Here is a 21254-nt window from a genome sequence, read left to right as displayed (position 1 = left end):
GGAGTTCTTTCCTCCTCACATTGTATAATAGGCACAAACTCTCTTTTAAGATCCTTTCTTTTTTTCTCCCATGCAATTTACTTCCACATACACATCATCATTAATCACTCCTTTGCTGTTTCATTAACCTGATTTCCTGGGAAGCTAAAGTAAGTGTGTTTGACTTATATTTTATCAATAAGACCATATTATATTCTCCCTTATCTTTCACTTCCATGGTTGCCTTTTTCTCATTATGTGTTATCTTTATGTGTGAAGGTTAGGTTAACGTCATTAGAGCCCATAATTAATTAACTTCTAAATGATTCAAACCTTCCAACTTTAGTTAGACAATCTCTGTTTCTGTAAGTCACTCGTCAAGATGCCATCTGTGGGGTGCTATAGTGTCAGATCTTCTTGTGGGTAATTGTAAACATCCATCCTTTCTGAGGGTTGCCCACAGCATCAACTTTTCCAAAGTACGTAAATCTGTTTAAGTTCTATAAACACAAATGAAAGTCAAGGCTGAAATTAATAGGCCTCACATTGTGACTATTTATTGTTTAACAAATGTTTGGTTGGTGAATGCCTTTAGTGGAGCCTTGTCTGACCTAAATTGGGGGAGAGTCTGAGATGGGCTGGAGCTGGGCATGTGTGTTTGACCCATTTCCACACACACAGAAAGATTGGTGTGGCAGAGTGTTAAAAAGCTTAAAGGCTGGGCTCTGTTCTGTTGGGTATTGATGAGGATGACTATAGTGATGATGATTTGTCACTATGTGCTATATATGCTAAGTATTTTGTACACAATACCGCATAATTTCTCATAACAGTAATACATTTTATCCTTAACAAAATAATAGTATAGTAAAATATATTATTTTGTAATAGTATATAATTTGACATAGTAATTATAATATTTTAGCATATTATTATTATCCCCTATTATAGATGAGGAAACTGAGATTCAGTGTGGTTAAGTAGCCTGCCCATGATCACTCAGCCAATAAATGGTAAAATTAGGATGAAAACCATTCTGACTCCAAAAACTGTGCCATTGGCTAAAAATGCTTTTGGTTTCAGCAAATCACTTCATTTCTCTCAGCCCTTTCCTGCATTTGTAATATAAAGGGAAATAACTGAGTGATTTCTAGCTCCAAACATTTCTATTTTATTTTCTATCTCAACAGAACCAATGAGAAGAGCCAACACTTTGGTAAAACATCATTGTGAGAACTGGTAGATATGTAACAATTTATTACCATCAGAAAAAAAGCAGTGATATATTAAAACACAAATACTGCACAGACATGGACTTAGTAGACCGTATTTAGGGCACTGTTAGAGTAATACTTGGAGAACTTTTGGTCCGCATGAACAGCCAAGGTTTTGTTCTCTCCTTCTTGATGGGTTTTGGTCCATTGTTTTCCATTCACATCCAAGAAGACTGGGTCTAGTTCTCCCTTGAAGACAGAATATTGGGAAAACTTTTTTAGAATTTCTAGAACTAAGTTTTAGAATTAAACACATCCCTAAAACTTCTAAAGAAAGTAATTTAGTCAAATGGCTAAGAAGGGTTTTCTTAGTCCAAGATTTATCTCCTCATTTACTGGTTAATTTTACAGGCTCTGGCATTATTGAGATCTAAATTTGAATCTCAACTCCACTATTTATTAGCTTTTTGACCTTGAGCAAGTTACTGATATGTACTGAACATCATTATTCTAATTTACAGGATAGAAATAATAGGTGTACTTACAGGTTTTTGGAAGGAATAAATGAGATAATAGATGGAAAGAACTGAGCAAAATTTTTGGTCATATTAAGCTTCAGTTCATCAACACTGCTGCTGTTTATCATCATCACCATTATCATTATCATTACCATCATCATCATCACCATAATAATTTCTACCAGGTGAATGGCTCTTACAAAATAACTGTTGCTGTTTGGGCTATCCTTCTGGTGCAATAGGGAAATTTCTTCTTTAACAAGGAGTATACTCAGCTACATTTTTATCACTGGCCATTGTCTCCCATCTGTGCTTGGTTCCTATGCTAAAAACAAAATAAAACAAAACAAATTAAAAAAAAAAAAAGCACAGAGTCCAGGAAGACTGGAATTGGCATTCGAGGTCAGAGGTACAGGTCTTCAATTACCAGTGGAAAAAGTGCATTTCCCTTGCCTATAAAAGAAAACACACGCCAAAATAGAGACTTTATTAAATTTTAAAAAAATGTACTATTCTCCCCCAATTAGTACACTCTCTGTCTGCTTTATATCATCCTGCTGACAACTCAAGTACTACAGTGGCTTCAAATAGATCAAGGAAAATAGGGGAAAGAGGGGGAAAAAGAAACAAAATAATCAGAAGATAGATCTGGTCATAATTTAAAAAATTAGGATAAGCAAATAAAGTCAGGCTAGTCTGGAAGGAGAAGGACAAGGGCATGTCCTGGAGACATTACCCAGATTTTTAGGCTTTTGATCTTCTTGAACCATAGCTTGAAACTCTGGAAGATTCAAACTGATTTTATCCTATCCTAGGAAGGGAAAGAAAGACTTGATTAATAAACTGAAAATGTGCAGCTAAGGCAAGCTAAAACTCATTAAGTATCCTGGATTCATAGCTTTTAAAAAATTATAAAAGTAATCTACCTAATTGTTAAGCTCTGTGTCATAGCGGTGTGCCTATACATCGATGAATAGGTGCTAACCCTATACACTTATATACACATGTTCTATCTATGATTGCTCAAGGAAAGAACACACATTAATCTCTATGTACACTCATGTATCTGTGAGAAATAGAAATTTGTTTTCTTTCCAATAAGATCTTGCCTGGCTTTATAATTAATGTTTATAGTAAATACCTTCAAAATTTATCCGTGAAATCCTCAAATATCTTGCCATTGTAAGATAATGTGAGCTTTAGGTTAATTTATTAAAGCCCCTTTTGGCTTCACAGTGATTGAATCTCTGCCCCAAGCCTTAGCCATTCACATACACACCTGAGTGCAGGCCAGATCTTGACTGTGGGCTTCAAGGGGCCTGGTGACTGACATCCATGCTCTCACTTCAAACTCAGCCCTTGTTGAATTCATAAATTTCCCTATTAACTTCAACCCCAAACTAGAGCGCATCATATTGTAAAACTTTCTGTTTTATATTGACTGCTAATGTCTATTAATCAGAGTAAATTTTTAAAAACTTGAGTAAGAGCTTAATTGTTATATATAAACCAGTAGGACTTTATTCAACCCGTAACTTCACCCCCTGCTGCTCTTTCTGGTCTTCGTTTGTCCTACTCCTCCTGTGTCTCTGGCTCACCCTTTCTTCAGCCCATTGAGTGAACATTTTGGTTGTGGTTTTGCTTTTGCTCTCTAGTGATGGGGTCAGGCCAGGCCAAACTGATTCATAAACTGTCTCCTGAGGGATTCTGGGTGGGACAGAAATATGAAGAATTAAGTAGGGTAGAGAAAATGAGCAGAACGTTAACATTCCATACTCATCACACACACACACACACACACACACACACACAGAAAGAGAGAGAGAGAGAGAGAGAGAGAGAGAGAGAGAGGAGTGTGGCTGAGCAGATCTTCTGATCATCAGGGATAGCTAGTAATTTCCGCTGCTTGTTGATCGCGGTCATGTGCCATTCATTGTACTGCGTGCTTTAAATATACTACCTCACATAATCTACTCATGACCCTGTGAAGAATGTATACTATCCTTATTTTCCAGCTAGGAGAGCTGAGAATAATAGAGGTTACGTGATTTTTTTAAAGTTAGAGATTTATTAAGCACCAAGGCTAGAGCTCTAACATCTCCTGATTCCAAAGCACCTGCTTTCAGCCACTCTGCTACACGTTCTTCCTGATGGGAATCTCCCAGGTGCAGCCACTAAAGGCCTGCTGAAGCCACTGTGACTTCCGATTCTCCCTTTTCAGTCAGGGCAAGGAAAATGCTAATCAGCTCTTTTTCTTCCAGCCCACATCAAGGGATGTAATGTCAGGAGTATGGCCAATGCAGGATCCACCTGTGTATATTCCAGGTCCTTAGGTATACCACAACTTTTTAGAGGTTCTGATAACACATTAGCAGACTAGGGTCTTATCATTGCTGTGGCTTCCAGATAAGGGACAATGCAAATAACTTTGCTTTCTCAAGGAGCAACAGTGACCTGCAGTGGTTAATTCCCAGGTGAGGGTGTGAGTGTGTGTATATACCTGTGAGCACTTTCAGTCACGCCTGTCTGTGAGTCAGACTGATCAGGAACAGAAATATAACAATACCTGGAGGAATTCTTGTGCTGAAAACTTTGTGAAGATGACAAAAGGAGTTCTTACAAATGAGATCACCTGCACCCTGAAGTTGAGTGTATACAATGTGTTGCTCTTTTCTGCCAGAATTTTGTTCCAGTGGACTTCCCTCAGGCTCTTCCCCTGCTCTGACTCTCCTCAACAATAGGTAGAAAAGAGAGGGAGGGAAGGAGAGGTGGAGGGGATATGCATATTTCCTCCATTTCTCCATTTACAGTTTTGGCTAAGACTTTTGAAAATCTCTGGGTTCTCACCTGCACTGTTCCCTCTGCCTGGCATATCCTCCTCTGCTTCTCTACCTGGTGAACCCACTCAAAGGCTTCCTTTGCTGATATTCTTCATGTCTGCAGGCAGTGTTGGTGGCTCTCTCAGGTCAGTATTCCAACCCTATTATAATATTCTTTTTTTTTTTTACAACCACAAGACCTAATATAATGAATAGGCATATTCTCAGTGCTCAATAAATATTTGTTGAATGAATGTATAAATGGACAAGTAATTGAATGGTTAAAGAAAGAGGTTCCTATTAAATGTTTTCATGTTTCAAGTCCAGTTCACCCCTGAATTTTGGTGTAATTTCCAGTTTCTCAACCATGCACTGATGAGAACTGATATTTGGACTGTGAAATAATGCTAATAGCTATTGTACACTTTTGGGTTTAAATCACATGAAATGGAGAAACCTCATGTTGTTTTTAGTTTGGGGTGTAACCTGGGCATATTTGGCAGAAAAATCTGTTGGCTGCATGGAGAATGGAAGAAACTCATAAAAAGAGATGAAGTGGGAGCTGTTGAACTTGATGTGAGAGAGACTAGGAAAGGAGATGTAGATGATTAAGACAACAGCAATGGAAAATGGAGAAGGGGCCCCAAACTTGGGTTTAGGTGTTCAGACCTAGGGACCAGGCATTATTGTACCTGCAATCTGGAGACAGAAGATTTAGGAGAAAAAAGTCCAAAGATAAAAGTGAGGGGCGGGAAATGGAAGTAAAATGGTCTACACACTTTTAGGAGTTAGCAGGTGGCTCATTTTTTCAGAGAGGCTCTATTTTACATGTGAGAAGAGAGAAGAGCTTTGTAAGGGGCTTTTTTTTTTTTTTTTTTTTTTTTGTCAGAGAAGAAGGCCAAATCCAATATGTCTTGTTGGATAGTCCTGCTGATGCTATTTCTTATCTTGTAGAAAGGGCTAGAATAGGACATCAGGAGACCTGGTATTAGAGAGTGCACAATAACTATGATGGGCTGTAGACTTACCATGTCTGAAGTCTGCTTGCTCCCTATTTAAGATATTGGCTTGGGAAACCAGGCTTGCAATTTGTTTAGAGGAAAACTGGCATGGGTTTGGAAGTGCTGATGGTTCTGTTTGGGGCTAAGTAGAGAACTGTGTCTTTTAAAATGGTCTAGATCACTGTTTCCCAGTCTTTAATATGCATAGGAATTTTTGGGGGCCTTTTTAAAATGCACATTCTTGTTGAGTCAGTCTGAAATGGATCCTGAGATTTATTTCTAACAAGCTCCCTGGTGATTCTAATATTGCTGCTCTAGGTACCACACTGTGTGTAGTAAGAGGCTAAACTGTATTCACAGTGAAAAGGCTTTCTAACTTCAGTTCAAAAATGGACCATGTGTCCGACAAAACAACTAATTAATGCTTTAGTTTTCTAATTCATGTAATGGAAATCATGCAATTGCCTCTTTCCCTTACATCTTCTTTTTAGGGATATTCTAAATGATAAGATTTGGGGATCCTCAGCACAAATGCACTAAGTGAGGAGAGGTAATTTATCCATAGCTCCATTGGTAGAAACATGAGTGCTTCCATTTTATAATATAGGCATTTGGCATGAGACTCATCATAGTGCACATCCCTGCTCTGCCATCAACCAATTAGATAACCCCAGGCAAGTTATTTTATGTTTCTAAATCTTACCTCATCTATAAAATAAACATTTATACATTCATTGAACCAATATTTATTGACAGCTATTATGTACCAGGCATTGTGCTGCATACTGGGAATATCATAGCAAATAATGCTTTGCCCTCAACAAACTCTTTTCCATGGTGGGAGCTGATGATAAGCAAGTAAAACCAATACACAAAATAATTCAGGGTATGCATCCTATGAAAGGAAAAAAGATGCTTTGATTAAAAAAGAAAAAGTTAGAGGGGCAAAATAAGGATGCTCTGGGGTGGTGAGAATTATGCTTAGATAGGAAGAAAGAAAAGGAGCCAGTCAGGAGAAGATAAAAAAAAGAAAAGCATCATGACTCGAGAGAATGGCACCAATTCTTGAGGCTGGGAAGGTCATGGGTTGTGCTTGGGATTCTAAGTCCAGTGTTGGTGAAGTGCATTAAGGAAGGTGAATGTGGCATTGAATAAGGTTGAAGAAAATGGAGCCAGAACACACGGGACCTTGTAGGCTAAAGAAATAAGTTTGGATTTCATTTTTCATCCTAACAGAAGCAATTGAAATGTTCTACACAGGGAAATTTATTTTTTTGAAAGTTCTCTCTGACTAGTGTTTGCTGACTGGCTGGGAAGGGATCCAAAGGAGAAGTGGCGTGTCCAGTTAGGAGGTGAGAGATGGTGGCTTATGTTAATGTTTGTGGTAATGCTGAAGTATAGAGACAATTTTCAGAAATACCTGGGAGGTAAAGCAGGACTTGTTGACAGGTGAGAAGAAAGCAGATGGGGTGACCAAAAAGGTAAGATTGAGAGGAAGAATAGAATCAGTGATGGCTTTTAAGTTCCAAGCTTGAGCAACAGGGCAGATAGATGGTATCATTTACGGAGCTGGGGATGGTTGAGGAGGCTAATATCTGGAGTGAGGGAATCAAGAACTTAAACAATAATAGTCCCTATCACACAGAGTGGGTCTGAGGACAAAATAGTATAGATGTATATTTTCCTATACAATAGTTAGCACTTAAGTGCTCTATGTGTTATTGTTTTTCTGTTGTCGTTATTATTCTTGAGGGAGTACCCACTGGAGACACCAGGTCCCCTTGATCAGCAAAGACATGATAATTCTCTGGAACTCAACAAATCATACTTTTATTTTCTCCAATGGAAAATAAATGTTACTCTCGAAAACCCTACAATGGTGATAGAAGGATGGGGTGGACTATGTGTGCCTCAAGCGACATCAATCAAACTTTCAGCCAAGTTTTTATTACAAGATCTTTATTTCTGGCAATGATGTAAGAAGCAGAAAGAGCACAGCTGGGTTTTCAGCATTAGGTGGATACCATAAGTTCTGGAAATTGGGAAAAGCACCTTCTAACTTGGAAATTATGCTGATTTGTCTGGAGAAGTTAGAGGGAAAATAAGTACAAACCTTCCCCTAACCCCAACTCCTCATGATACCATTTACAGCGTAAGGAAGAAATCACAGAGCAAGAACGCTCAACTAACAACCCTAGCCAAAAGACTGTATGCTTAGCAAAGACCAAATGGGACAGTTACAGGGCTGTGAGGTGGATGATCTTGCTCTCTGGTTTCTACACCTTACTAGCATGAGAAGGTAGCATGAATTTTAGTAGTTTACCAACCTGGCTGCACATAAAAACTTCTGGCAAGTTTAACAATACAGAGTCCTGGGCCACTCTCAGGAGGTTTAATGCAGTAAGCCCAGCAATCTAGATTTTTTAAGTGGCTTCTACATAATTCTGATGGGATTGGTCTACACATGTAAGTTGGAAATCATTGATCTCACGATCAGAATGTTATATTATGATTTGAAAACTTTGAAATCTATGAATTGCTGTGCGAACATTGGGTAAATCGCTTCATGGTTACTAATGTGATTTCCTGCCTACAAATGAGATATTTTAGCTGATAGACAGCAAGTAGAATGTTTTACGTGGAGGGTACTTGGCATGGGCTATCAAAGATGTTTTGGAATCTCTGTCCTGGTAAGGGCCTCTTTGTCTAGTATCCAATGCTGTTGTTCTTTCAAATGCAATCTATTCACTTCATGACTTCAAGGAGTTGTTTGGTTCCTGACGCATAAGCCATACACAAAGGATCATTGTGAATAAACCAGTTTTTTCATTAACCATTTTAAAGGGGTCAAAGGTCACTCCTCAACATCACCAAACTGGAAGCAATGCAGAGGCACTGGGGATCAGTCCATCCATTGCTGTGTCTCAGTCAGTTTGAGCTGCTATAAGAGAACACCATAGATGGGTGGCTTAAACAACACACATTTGTTTCTCACAGGTCCAGAGCTTGAGAAGTCCAAGGTGCTGGCAGATCCCTTATCTGGTGAGGGTACCTTCGTAGCTTGCAGGTGATTCTCTTTTTTTTTTTTTAGACAGAATCTTGCTCTGTCTACCAGGCTGGAGTGCAGTGGTGCGATCTCGGCTCACTACAACCTCCGCCTCCCGGGTTCAAGCGATTCCTCTGCCTCAGCCTCCCAAATAGCTGGGACTACAGGCGCTTGCCACCACACCCAGCTAATTTTTATATTTTTAGTAGAGATGGGCGTTTCACCATATTGGCCAGGCTGGTCTTGAACTCCTGACCTCGTGATCCACCCACCTTGGCCTCCCAAAGTGCTGGGATTACAGGCATGAGCCACCGCGCCCAGCCAGAAGATTGTCTGTTTTCTGTGTCCTCACATGGCAGAGCACAAAGAGGGCAAGCTCTTATGTGTTTTCTCATGAGGTGATTGGGAGGACTCCACCCTTGTGACTTAATTACCTTCCAAAGACCCTACTCCCTAAAATACCATCACATTGGGAGTTAGGATTTCACCATATGAGTTTGCGAGGGCCACAAACAATGCTAGGTAACAAAAACATGAGCAGGATGGGTGGCAAGATTTAGGCTTCAGTATTCTTCAAGGGCCCTATGGGGAAACCAAATTTCTTGGGACTAGGAAGAATCCAGAACACTCTAAATTCCTGGCACAATCCAACCAGCTCATAGCACTGAAGTGCCAAGTTCCATACCATGAATTCTCAAGGCTTGCGCCATAAGCTGGGATCTATGACATGAACATCAGGCAAAATGAGACAGCCCTCACTATTGGGCCCCGAGATACTTAACCTATCAAATGCTTTGCTAGAAGGCTGAGGGTGAGGCTTAGAGACGTTGGTTGTCTGATGTAGAGAGATGCGGAAGTCCTGGGAGGCCCATGGAGAGATGGCGGTGCAAAGCTGTCTTCTGTACAAGGGAGAACAAACCATAAGGAAAAAGAATCTTTGAGGTTGAGAGGGGCAAAGGAACCCCTGCAGAAAGAAAACAGAATTTCCTAGGGAATTGGGACTCTCTGCCAACCTCTCCCAACTCCTGCCTGCAATGCCTCCTCTCCAGTCCGGGTCCGGTGTAACTGTGCTATTCTCTTGCTGCTTTCTAGCCATCCCCCTCCTTGTGTTGCTGGTGGTTTGTAGCACAGGGCCTGTCGCGTTGTCTGGGTGCCACGATGGAAGGCTACATTCTTCTTCCCCATCCAAGTTTGATCTGTCTACTCTCACCCCTGAGGTTATTAAATTGGCAAGGAAATATATGAAATCGGCATTCTTGAATGGCTCTTTAACTCTGGGCAAGGAAAGGGAAGACTATTTCCATGGTTGAAGTATTCCAACCAATTCAGAGAAAAATACCACATGAAGTCAAAATATGATCGTCCTGGCCAAGCAAGGGTTTTCCTTTACAACCATGCTGACATGCAAGGTTTTTACAGCCATGCCTCTCCCCTGCTGTCAGTGGTATTGCCTGCTTTCTCCAGCTGGGGGATGTCAGTTCAGCAGAGGTAGGGGAAGGATTTCATCTGTGGGAGGTGGTAGAAAGAAGAGAGTCCCTGGGAGGATATAAACTCTGCAGTGTGAAGGAGGAGTAAAATATCCATTCTAGGAGAGGGACAAAAAGGAGCCTCGTTAGAGTAAAAAAGAGCTGCAAACCCTTAATTGAAAATAGATTTGGAGAGGCATTTTTAAATGTCATCTTTCTGGAGGGAAAGAAGCAACTTACTAAGCAATACATTTCATTTGTATAAAGTTTAAAACCAGGCAAAACTCCTCTATGCTGATGAAAGTTAGAAGTGTCTGGTGTTGCAGAATACTGTATGCTGTGAGGGTGGGGGGATTTTAACTGGGAAGGAATGCAAGGGGGAATTCTTAGGGGCTAGACATATTCTGTATCTTGATCTGACTGGTGGTTAGCCAGCTGTATTCACAGGTAAAACTCCCTCAAGCCGTACACTAAGATTTGCATATTTTTCTATATGTAATTCATTACTCAATACAAAAATTTAAAGTGAAACTTCTTTTTTGCCCACTTATGGATGTGGCATTGGGATACAGGGCATCTGAGTGCTCAGCCGAGGATGAGGACGCGTTAGTAAAACTGTGGAGGACGCATTAGTAAAACTGTGGAGCACGCCAGGAACAGTCAGAGCCTGATGTGGCAGGAGGACCGGGGGCTTCTGCTGTGAGCAAACCTGGGTCTGCATCCTGCCTGCAGGGTTTACCGTGTGTTTTGAACAAGCTTTACTTTTCTCTCAGGCTCAGTTTTCTTCTCTTAAGTGTGGATAATAACATTTACCTTTAAATGTTGTTTGATCCAAATACTATATGTTCTCACTTATAAGTGGGAGGGGAGCATTGAGTATACATGGACACAAAGAAGGGAACAACAAACAGTGGGGCCCACCTGAGGGTGGAGGGGCAGAGGAGGGTGAGGATGGAAAAACTACCTACAGGGTACTATACTTATTACCTGGGTGATGAAATAATCTGTACACCAAACCACTGTGACACGCAATTTACTCATGTAACAAACTTGCACATGTACCCCTGAACCTGAAAGCTGGAAAGAAAAAAAAAGTGCTGTTTGGAGGATTCAGCAAAATAATGTACATAGGTATCTTGCCAAACACTTAAAATATAGATCAAAAATGGCATTTATTTTAATAGCTAGAAGATACGTGTCCACACGGACTATGATGCTAAAAAATTTGAGTCATAAAAATCAGATTTTTTTTTTTTTTTTTTTTGAGACGCAGACTCACTCTATCACCTGGGCTGGAGTGCAGTGGCATGATCATAGCTCACTGCAGCCTCGACTTCCCAGGCTCAAGCCATCCTCCTACCTCAGCCTCCCCAGTAGCTGGGACTACAGGTGCGTGCCACTGCACCTGGCTAATTTTTGTATTTTTTGTAGATAAGAGGGTTTTGCCATGTTGCCCAGGCTAATCTCAAACTCCTGACCTCAAGAGACCTGTCTGCCTCAGCTTCTCAAAGTGCTGGGATTACAGGAGTGAGCCACCATGCCCGGCCAAAAATTAGATTTCTATTGCAAAATGTCCTTGGGAATAAAGTTATGAATCTAAATAATTATTTAATAATAAAACACTCCACTTATTTCTAAGTATATATTATTTACATATGTTTAACTATTAAAATATTTTATTATTAAAATTATTTGAAGTTGAATGAATTCTGTGATGTGAGATCTTCGACAAATTATTTAACATCCTTCAGTGTGTTTCTATGAAATGGGGATTAAAGAGATGATTTCATAGGCCGGGCACATTGGCTCACACCTCTAATCCCAGCACTTTGGGAGGCTGAGGCGGGTGGATCACCTGAGGTTGGGAGTTCAAGACCAGCCTGACCAACATGGAGAAACCCCGTCTCTACTAAAAATACAAAATTAGCCAGGCATGGTGGCATCTGCCTGTAATCCCAGCTACTTGGGAGGCTGATGCAGGAGAATCACTTGAACCCGGGAGGCAGAGGTTGCAGTGAGCTGAGATCGCGCCATTGCATTCCAGCCTGGGTAACAAGAGTGAAATTCCATCTCAAAAAAAAAAAAAAAAAGAAAGAAAAAGAAAGAAAAAAGATGATTTCATTAGTATTATAATGATTCAACTTGGTATTATCAAATGTGCCTTGCAATGTACCTGACATGCTGTTAGTTTCAGTTCAATGATTCAATTCAGCAGATACTTACTTAATGCTGAATATAAACCAGATATCATTTTAGTTCTTGGGAATTAAAAACAAGACCACCACATAGCCTCTGGCTTCTGGAAGCTTCCAATCTAGTGGGAAAGACAGTCACATGTGCATTTATAAAACAATGTGATAAATGTTTTACTAGTGCTGCAGAAGCCACAGGAGGCATTGCACTATAGTCAGTTAGAAGACAACATGCAGGGGTTGGTGGGCATATTTAACCTTAAAAGGGGCATAATGAGACTAGAAAATTGTGATTTAAGGCTACCACATGTTTGAAAGAGTCAGTGGCCAAAGGGTTATTTATATTTTAGAATTACAAGCTTATCTGTAACCAGGAGTGTTTTGCATTAGAAGTGGATATGTTAAAACGGCAAATGGAAAGCACTTTCAAACTGTAGTGAGTCAAAAGGGGAATAGAATGGAATCCTCAGTAGGGAGGACCCTAATTCCATTGACTGCAGTCCACATCAAATGCTGTCACTCTGGTTGGGGACTATGTCTGGGCATGAGAAGGAGGACCAATTCTTCCAAGGCAGTATTGAGTCGTGTCTACTTTGAGAAGCTGGTGAAAGTTATGAACTCTTTCCAAGGAAAAATAAACTTGTAAACAAATGAAGCAGTCATCTCAGAGGTTATTTTCCTTCTGAAAGTTAGGTTCAGAATCTCTGTTTTAAAAGAAAACTCATATTGCTGCACTTTCTCCCCTCTCTGAAGAACCAATAAATAGTAGCAACTTCATCAATTATATTGCCATATCAACACTGTTGATCCTCAAATCACTTCTGATCAGTTCTCTGAATGTGCGATAACCTTTTTTGTACCCCATCTTACCTGACATTTCATTGTACTTAGATGTGAGTCTTTTCCAAGATGAAGATCTCAGAGAAAACCCAATTACAATTTAGATGCTGTACTATTTATCAAACCCTCTTAAGAGTAACCTAAATGTCCAACAACGATAGACTGGATTAAGAAAATGTGGCACATATACACCATGGAATACTATGCAGCCATAAAAAATGGTGAGTTCATGTCCTTTGTAGGGACATGGATGAAACTGGAAACCATCATTCTCAGCAAACTATCGCAAGGACAAAAAACCAAACACCGCATGTTCTCACTCATAGGTGGGAATTGAACAATGAGAACACATGGACACAGGAAGGGGAACATCACACACCGGGGACTGTTGTGGGGTGGGGGAAGCGGTGAGGGATAGCATTAGGAGATATACCTAATGCTAAATGATGAGTTAATGGGTGCAGCACACCAGCATGGCACATGTATACATATGTAACAAACCTGCACGTTGTGCACATGTACCCTAAAACTTAAAGTATAATAATAATAAAATTAAAAAAAATTAATAGATCAAATATTTCTATACAAACATTTACTACTACTTTGAATAATGAATGAAAATTACTATTTTTAGTTCCATGATTTAGAAATTAGCCTAGGACAGTGGGACATGTGGCTCACAAGAACCATCTGTCCCTGCCTATTTGCTAATTCTTACCTCATATTGCTGAGGATCAAGTCTTCTTTCATGATCTTCTTGAGAGATTCTGATGAACCATTTTTGTTTTATGTTTTATCAGCAAGCTCCTGAAGATACAATGCCTGGAAGGTGGAATTTGGAAGCAAGGCAGCTGCATTCCTGTGGTGTGTGAGCCACCCCCTCCTGTGTTTGAAGGCATGTATGAATGTACCAATGGCTTCAACCTGGACAGCCAGTGTGTGCTCAACTGTAACCAGGAACGTGAAAAGGTAAGGAACATTTTTTGAACTTATTTTGGATCAGGCTGTGCTCTAATCTTGATGCCCAATCCAAGAAATTTGAGAAATGAAATTTCTAAAGAATTCCAACAGGCAGGGACTTGGGATTCTATTCGGGAGTGTTGGTATTATGCAATAGAAAATTCAGAGAATACCACATTTTTTAAATGTTCTCTCCTGAGTTCAGAACTTTCTTTGAGGTAAGAAGAATCCAATGGGTAGAGTACCAGGTATATTCCAAAAAGAATGCTGGGATCCTGATTTAGCAATGTGATCTCCTCTCATGGATGGCCACTGACATAAGTTGGCTACAAATACTGGTATTATTATTTTTCTAGAACAGAGTCCTGAACAGAAACACAAATTCCTCGGCAAAGCTGGAAGTGCTGTTTGACTCTTCCCCTCCCTAGGATTTTGGCACAAAAGGTCTCAAATGAAAAACACAGTCTTATCTTTGTTGTGTGACTAAAAGCAATTTTATTTTAGAATCTTTCAAGCCTCACACACATACATGAGACAGGAAGTCAAGCAGACTTCCTAGGCAAAAGTCAGTGTCCTTGCCTGCTCCCTTGGCACCTGCTATCTTAGTTTCCAGTACTCCAAGGTAAGCCCCATGGAACAGATGTGAAAAGAATATGGCAGAAAATGAGACCCCTGAAAAATCGAGCACATCCATTTGCACTGATGGGTTAAGGAACCATCAAGTTGACCAGATGAAGGGAGGGCTACCTACATTTCTAAAATCTTACTTTTTGGGGTTTTGAGAGTTAGTGCTACCTCTGTGTTCTAGACAGAGTATAATTTGTGAAGCCAAGAGTTACATACACCAGCACACATGTGGAGAAAGGGAATAGAATTTTGGTGAGACCAAAAGCAACTACGATGTGTCCATTTAAGCAGAAAGGCAAAAACACACCTTTAGGAAATATCATGAATTGGTTTCACTGGATGAAACTCATCTTGAAAAAATCTGACATTTGCCACAAGCAACATTTGTGTGATAGTAGGGATGAATCAGTGGAAAACAACACCATCTGGGAAACAATTCCAAAAATAGCTCTGAATACATGAGCTTCGGTTGATAGCTGATTGTGTTCGTATATATAAAGGAAAATACATTGTTAATACATTTCATTAGTGGAAAAAAATTGTCATCATGATTCCTCTGCCTGGAAAAAGCAAAGAATTTTTTTTTTTTTTTTTTTTTTTTTTTTTTTTTTTGGCTAGTAACAACATGTTGTTTCAATAGTGTCTTTTGGTCCAGGTTCTAGAACTGGAGAATACTACCACTTAATCATACCATTTTTTTCAACTGTCAATAAAGTTAACAAAACAATAATTAAGATGTTTACTTTTGATATTCTAGCTTCCCATCCTCTGCACTAAAGAGGGCCTGTGGACCCAGGAGTTTAAGTTGTGTGAGAATCTGCAAGGAGAATGCCCACCACCCCCCTCAGAGCTGAATTCTGTGGAGTACAAATGTGAACAAGGATATGGGATTGGTAAGGATAGGAGTGAATCTTAAAGTCAATTTCTATGTCATTCTTTCATTAAGCACAGCTGAATTTTTTTAAATTTTATTTATTTATTTTTTTCAGACGGAGTCTTGCTCTGTCGCCCAGGCTGGAGCGCAGTGGCACAATCTCGGCTCACTGCAACCTCCACTTCCCGGGTTCAAGCAATTCTCCTGCCTCAGCCTCCCAAGTAGCTGGGACTACATATGCCGGCCACCATGCCTGGCTAATTTTTGTGTTTTTAGTAGAGATGGGGCTTCACCAGGTTGGCCAGGCTGGTCTCAAACTCCTGACCTCAGGTGATCCACCCACCTCAGCTGGGATTACAGGCATGAGCCACTGCACCCAGCCTGCCCAGCTGAATCTCGAACCAGACACTGTTCTCCCTGCAGAGTTGATTGAAATGCAAGTTGACTCTTAGCTGCTTTAGTAAAACTGAGATTTATGGCAACTTTGAGGGGCCTAGACCAGATGGATTTGTGGTATGGTTTGTAGCTCCAAGATGAAAGGTGGGACTGTGCAGCCACATAGCATGTGTCTGCTGGGCTCCTCCATTCTACTTCATTCTCTGTGGTTGTTACTGGAGTGGAGAATTACTGAAAGGGATGATTTGAGATTCCTCTTTCATGCATCATTCTTCAGCCATTCTTTCTCTGCAGAGGAATAGGCTCCAGAGTCGTGGACAACTTCTTATTCAAGCAATTACAATTAAAGGTCTTTGTGGCCAGAGCTGATTTATAGTGATGTTAACTTTGCCTTGGCTGGCCCTAAATATCATAGGAAAGAGTTGTAGCTGATGCGAAACCTTGTAAGATTACTCCTAAATTCTGAACTGCATTAGCAAGGAATAATTTTATCGGACATTCTAACCAATGCCAATGAGTATAATTTACATTAATTAGGAAGCTCATTGCCATCTTCAAGGTGCTCTTTGCACAGTGATGTTTGTGGTCAGGCATAGAGTATCAGGGAATTCAGATGTGCCTCTTGGGTGGTATTTCACAAACAGATTCTCATCCTCCAAGCCTCCAATTTCTGCATTAAAATATCATATACTCACATATCTAGAGGGCTTAAGAGGGATGTAGTTCTTTTGATTGTTTTAAAAGTCACTGAAAAACATAGAAACATAGATAGTAAGGACTAAAAAGAAACTTGGAAATCATCAGATCTATAGATGAGGAAATAGAGAACATAGAGAGTGTATTTTCTCTTAATATAATTTTAGGAGACATTTGGACTCTGTGTGGAAGGGAATAGAGCAAGATTTTTCTACAAGAGATAAACACATGCCCAAAGTCTCTGCTTCTGATTCTTCACTGCTTCCTCCTTTAATCAAATAGGTTTATTGGCTGCCAATGCAATTATCTTTAGTGCAGCAATAGAAAGAATAGTCTCTGGAGTAATTTTATAATCTCTGGGCCATTTCCCACCACCCACCACCACCACCACCAGCATGTGAAGTTCTTAGGTAGTAGTTGTTGCAATTATAAGCTTCCAGGAGACCATGTAAACAGGAATATTAGATAGACTTAAAAGTTATGAGCCAATCAGGATAGACTTTGTCTAGCTAGAGTCCTGGAGGGGATCTTGGAGGCCCGCTGGGCCAAGAGTTAATCTTTCAATTACTACATCATGTAGAAATTCAGGCATTCCAGAGGAGGAGTTATCCTGGACAAGACAGAGGAGGGGACACTCGGGGCAAGTGGAGTTAGGTTGGGGCAGAGTCTCTTTACCAATTAGTGTGAAGGTACTCCTACAGGAACACAGTAGATGAATATCAGCCCTGCTTACAACATCATAATATGGTGACCCATAATGAAAGCAATTGTTCTTTAAAAACTCAAAGCTATTGATTCCTGAAAGAAAAAGAATGAGATCTGGGAAGTTCAAGTCTCTGCTGTAAACTTCTGTTCTTTCAGGTGCAGTGTGTTCCCCATTGTGTGTAATCCCCCCCAGTGACACCGTGATGCTGCCTGAGAATATCACTGCTGACACTCTGGAGCACTGGATGGAACCTGTCAAAGTCCAGGTGAGGAAAGGGACATTGTTATGTGCCAAAGATGTGAGTCTGCTGAGCAACACTTGGAGCATTATTTTTTGGAGTAATTTCAGAGGCTTTCAAAGCATCCTCAAAGCAAACAACCAAGTGGATTATTCCTAGAAAGAAGGATTAAACATTGAAAAAAGAAAAGAGGGAAGCTTGAAAACAAAGATATCCCACATCTAAAGGAAAGTTTGAAATATAAGATGGAAAGAAGGCTTAAAGACATAAGAAACAGAAAGGAAAATTACTACTAATGAAAAATGGGACAGGACAGGTTAGGATGGATAAGCCAAAGAAATGTATAAAGATGAAAGAAGGATGTAAATAAAAGGATGGATTAGAAAAGATGAAAATAAAACTGCAAGCAAGGGAGTGCCTAAAGGAACTGAGTAAGAAGAGAATTGCCTTTCCTTTATCCATCTCCCACCCTTTCTAAACCTGAAATCCTTTTCCTGGGACATCTGCTATTCAAAGTCAGTCATCAGCAAAATCGGCGACATCCACAGCCTCCTCTCTGGGCTTTCTTTCCATTTGCTTCCTTTTCTATCTGAAACCTGGCTCTCCACTGGGGACTCTGCCTCCCAGGCAAGGCTCATTCTTTTCTGCTTTCTCCCTCATGCCCCTCCTAACCCTGGGCCTGCAAGAAGGGTAGGCATCATCCTCTCTCCTCATTGCCGTTTGCAAACCATTTTTCCTTCCTCCCCTGTAAAATTACTCCCATTTGAATCCAATGTCAACAGAATGAACCACTCACTTCCCTCAATGCTGCTGTCATCTTCTGACCTTATGGCAACCCTCTCCTTACCTCTGAAACACTTTGGCTCCTGGGGCTTGGCCACATTAGCCAGCCCTCCTGTCAAAACTCGCATTGATGTCTACATCTGCACATTTGATTCTTCTGAAACCAGGATTCTCAGCTCTGTGGCTTCCTTTTCTCCTGTGGCCGCCTTTTCCTTTCTGACTCCATCTCCCTCATGCTTTCTTTGGCCCACCCTAATCTTGCCTTGGTGGCTTCTTGGCTGTTTCCTAAACATGCCAGCCACACCCTCACCTCAGAACTTTTGCGCTTATGCTTCCTTCAGCCCAGGATGTTCTTCTCCAGAATATCTGCATGGTTTGCTCCTTTCTGTCTTACAGATTTGTACTCAAATGTCAGGAAGGCCCTCTTTGGTTATTCTATTAATATCTAACATTTTAACTCCCCTGACACTTTGTCTCCTTTCCCTCTTTTATTTTTCCTCCTTAGGACTTATCATTACCAAGAGTATTACATATTTTACTTACCTATCTATTATCTTTTTCTGCCATTATAATAAAAAGCTCATTGATAGATTATTGTCTGTTTTATTCATTATTATATCCCTAGATCCTAAAACAGTGCCTAGTATTTGATACGTGCTCAATAAATATTTGTGAAATGGATGAATGAAAAAGAGAAAGAAAAGGCTATGCAAGAGCTAAATGGAGAAAATCGTGTTGTAAACTAATTGTTTCTTCTTAGAATAGGGGAGAGTGGGGGTGTCAGAAAGCCTAAGAGCTTGGTTACTTTATTATTAGACTGTTTAACAAAATTCTTGCGAGTCTGTTCCCATTGGATGACCAAAAGAGGACTCCAGAGATATGCCACATTTCATTCAAACATTATCCTCAGGTCTCTGCTTTTTCCTCACAGGTTAATTGTGCTTTATTATGGGCATGGATTTGTGTCAAAGCAGGAGGTTCAAGGAAAAAAGTACTCTAAGTGTGATTTGGGTGAGGAATGGAAAATAAAACAATCCTGTTAATTCAGTTAGTCATTCATTCAACATTTACTGAGGCTTATTATGTGCCATGAGCTATGCTGAGTGCTGGGATGTGGAGGTGAAAAATAATAGTCCCTCTGTTTAGGACTTACAATTTGGCCACAAAAGCAGATACCTATGATGATGTCACATGGGAAAATGTTTGAACATAGTATAGGTGTTATGGGAACACCTGAGAGGAAGCAACCAAGTCTTTTGCTCAGGAGCCTGGTGGAGTTGGGGAAGGATCAATGGAAACTGACCAAAAAGCTTTTCCTCTGGGTCGTAAACTGTGATCAAAAAGAGCACTCAAGAGGGTAAGAAGTAGTAAATATTCCATCTGGCTGAAACCAGGGTATGTGTGGTACTGAGAGGAAAGATGGTGGTAAAAGAATGAGGTCAGGAGAAGCAGGCAGGCAAGATCCTGCCAGGCATTGCCTGCCCTTCCTAGGATGTCAAGCCTCATGAGAACTCTGAGTGGAGGTGGAGTGCACCTCAGTGCTGAGGGCAGTGTGAAGACTGCATTGGAGTATGAAGGAGAGGGCCAGAAAACACCTCCGCAGGTTCTTCCATCCCCTGGCCTTTCCAGATTTTCAGTTTCACTCTCCAGTCTGTTGTTAAGGTTTAGCTAAACTACAGCAGCTGGAATTACAGTGCCCTGGAGAAAGAGTTTCTGCCTCATGTTTCATGGTGTGCCAGATGGTCTAGACCCTTTCTTTCAGCCCCATAAACTCAGTGTGCTATGATGAAAAACTCCCCTTTCTCTGTAAGCAGGCAAAGGGAGAAAGGCTTGGGCATGCACGAGCCTTTTCTTTCTCTTGGGCATAAACTGAAATAGATCCTTCTGCATTTGCTTCACCATCCACCATCCACAAGGCGTCTGTTGGGAACAGTCAAAGATGCAGGGTCTGTGAGGCCTGAGCGCAAGCCTTCCAGTCAGCAGGGTTTCTTCCACCTCTGTGTTTCTAATGGAACATTCCAGAAAATGACAGTCCATTTGTCTTCATGAAGACAGCAGGGATACCAATTACAGTGACTTGACTCTAAACTGGAAAACAATTTTCTTTATTCTATTAAAGCCTCCCTTTTTTCAGCTGTCCTTTTGGGGAAATCATTATTGTTTATTTACTTCTATTCCATAGCATTTTGTTCTTGTTTATATTCCTGATGCCTTTTTCAGTGCCTGGCACTTTGTGGGTTTCTTAGAAACATTGGTTGAATAAGCAAAGAAACTGTTGTAGCACCATTTTCTTTCTTTCTTTTTAATTTAATTTAATTTTAAGTACCAGGTTACAGATGCAGAACGTGCAGGTTTGTTACATGGGTAAACGTGGTGGTGGTTTGCTACACCTATCAATCAACCCATCACCTACATATTAAGCCCCACATGCATTAGCTATTTGTCCTGATACTCTCCCTCCCTCTGGCCCCCTGACAGGTCCTAGTGTGTGTTAATTTCCTCCCTGTATCCATGTGTTCTGATTGTTCAGCTCCCACTTACAAGTGAGAACATGCAGGTAGCACCATCTTCTACTTCGGAAGTAAATGCATATTTTTTTCTGAGTCTGGATGTATTTCAGCAGCTTCTTATTGACATATCCTTGTCAATTCTAAGTTGACCACCTCAGAAAAAAAAATATGGAACATCTTCCTTAAGCCAGTATATCAAACATGATGATTTGTATCATTGCATTTATCATGACTATGATTTAGTCAGTAAATCCTTGGTTTTTGACATAGGTTGACCAGACATGATTTTGAAGATGTTAGCAGAGAAACACTGAAGACCCTTCAATGAAAAATACATATTTTCTAAAAGCTGAATTTTTAACTCATGAGCTCTGTTATTCACCAACTGC

General features: G+C 40.4%; 1 protein-coding gene across 1 annotated transcript in view; it reads left to right on the top strand.

Moving 5' to 3' along the window:
• Nucleotides 1-21254, top strand: part of PAPPA2 (pappalysin 2) — a 405697-nt gene that overhangs the window by 330506 nt on the left and 53937 nt on the right. The window contains exons 18-20 of the mRNA XM_054455365.1: nt 13876-14044; nt 15420-15555; nt 17490-17599. Coding sequence (XP_054311340.1) covers nt 13876-14044; nt 15420-15555; nt 17490-17599 — 415 coding nt within the window. The remainder of the gene's footprint in view (nt 1-13875; nt 14045-15419; nt 15556-17489; nt 17600-21254) is intronic.

This window comes from Pongo pygmaeus, chromosome 1 (assembly GCF_028885625.2).
Source record: "Pongo pygmaeus isolate AG05252 chromosome 1, NHGRI_mPonPyg2-v2.0_pri, whole genome shotgun sequence".
NCBI lineage: Eukaryota > Metazoa > Chordata > Mammalia > Primates > Hominidae > Pongo > Pongo pygmaeus.
The sequence above is the reverse complement of the archived record's forward strand: the minus strand, read 5'-3'. Positions and strand labels throughout refer to the sequence as shown.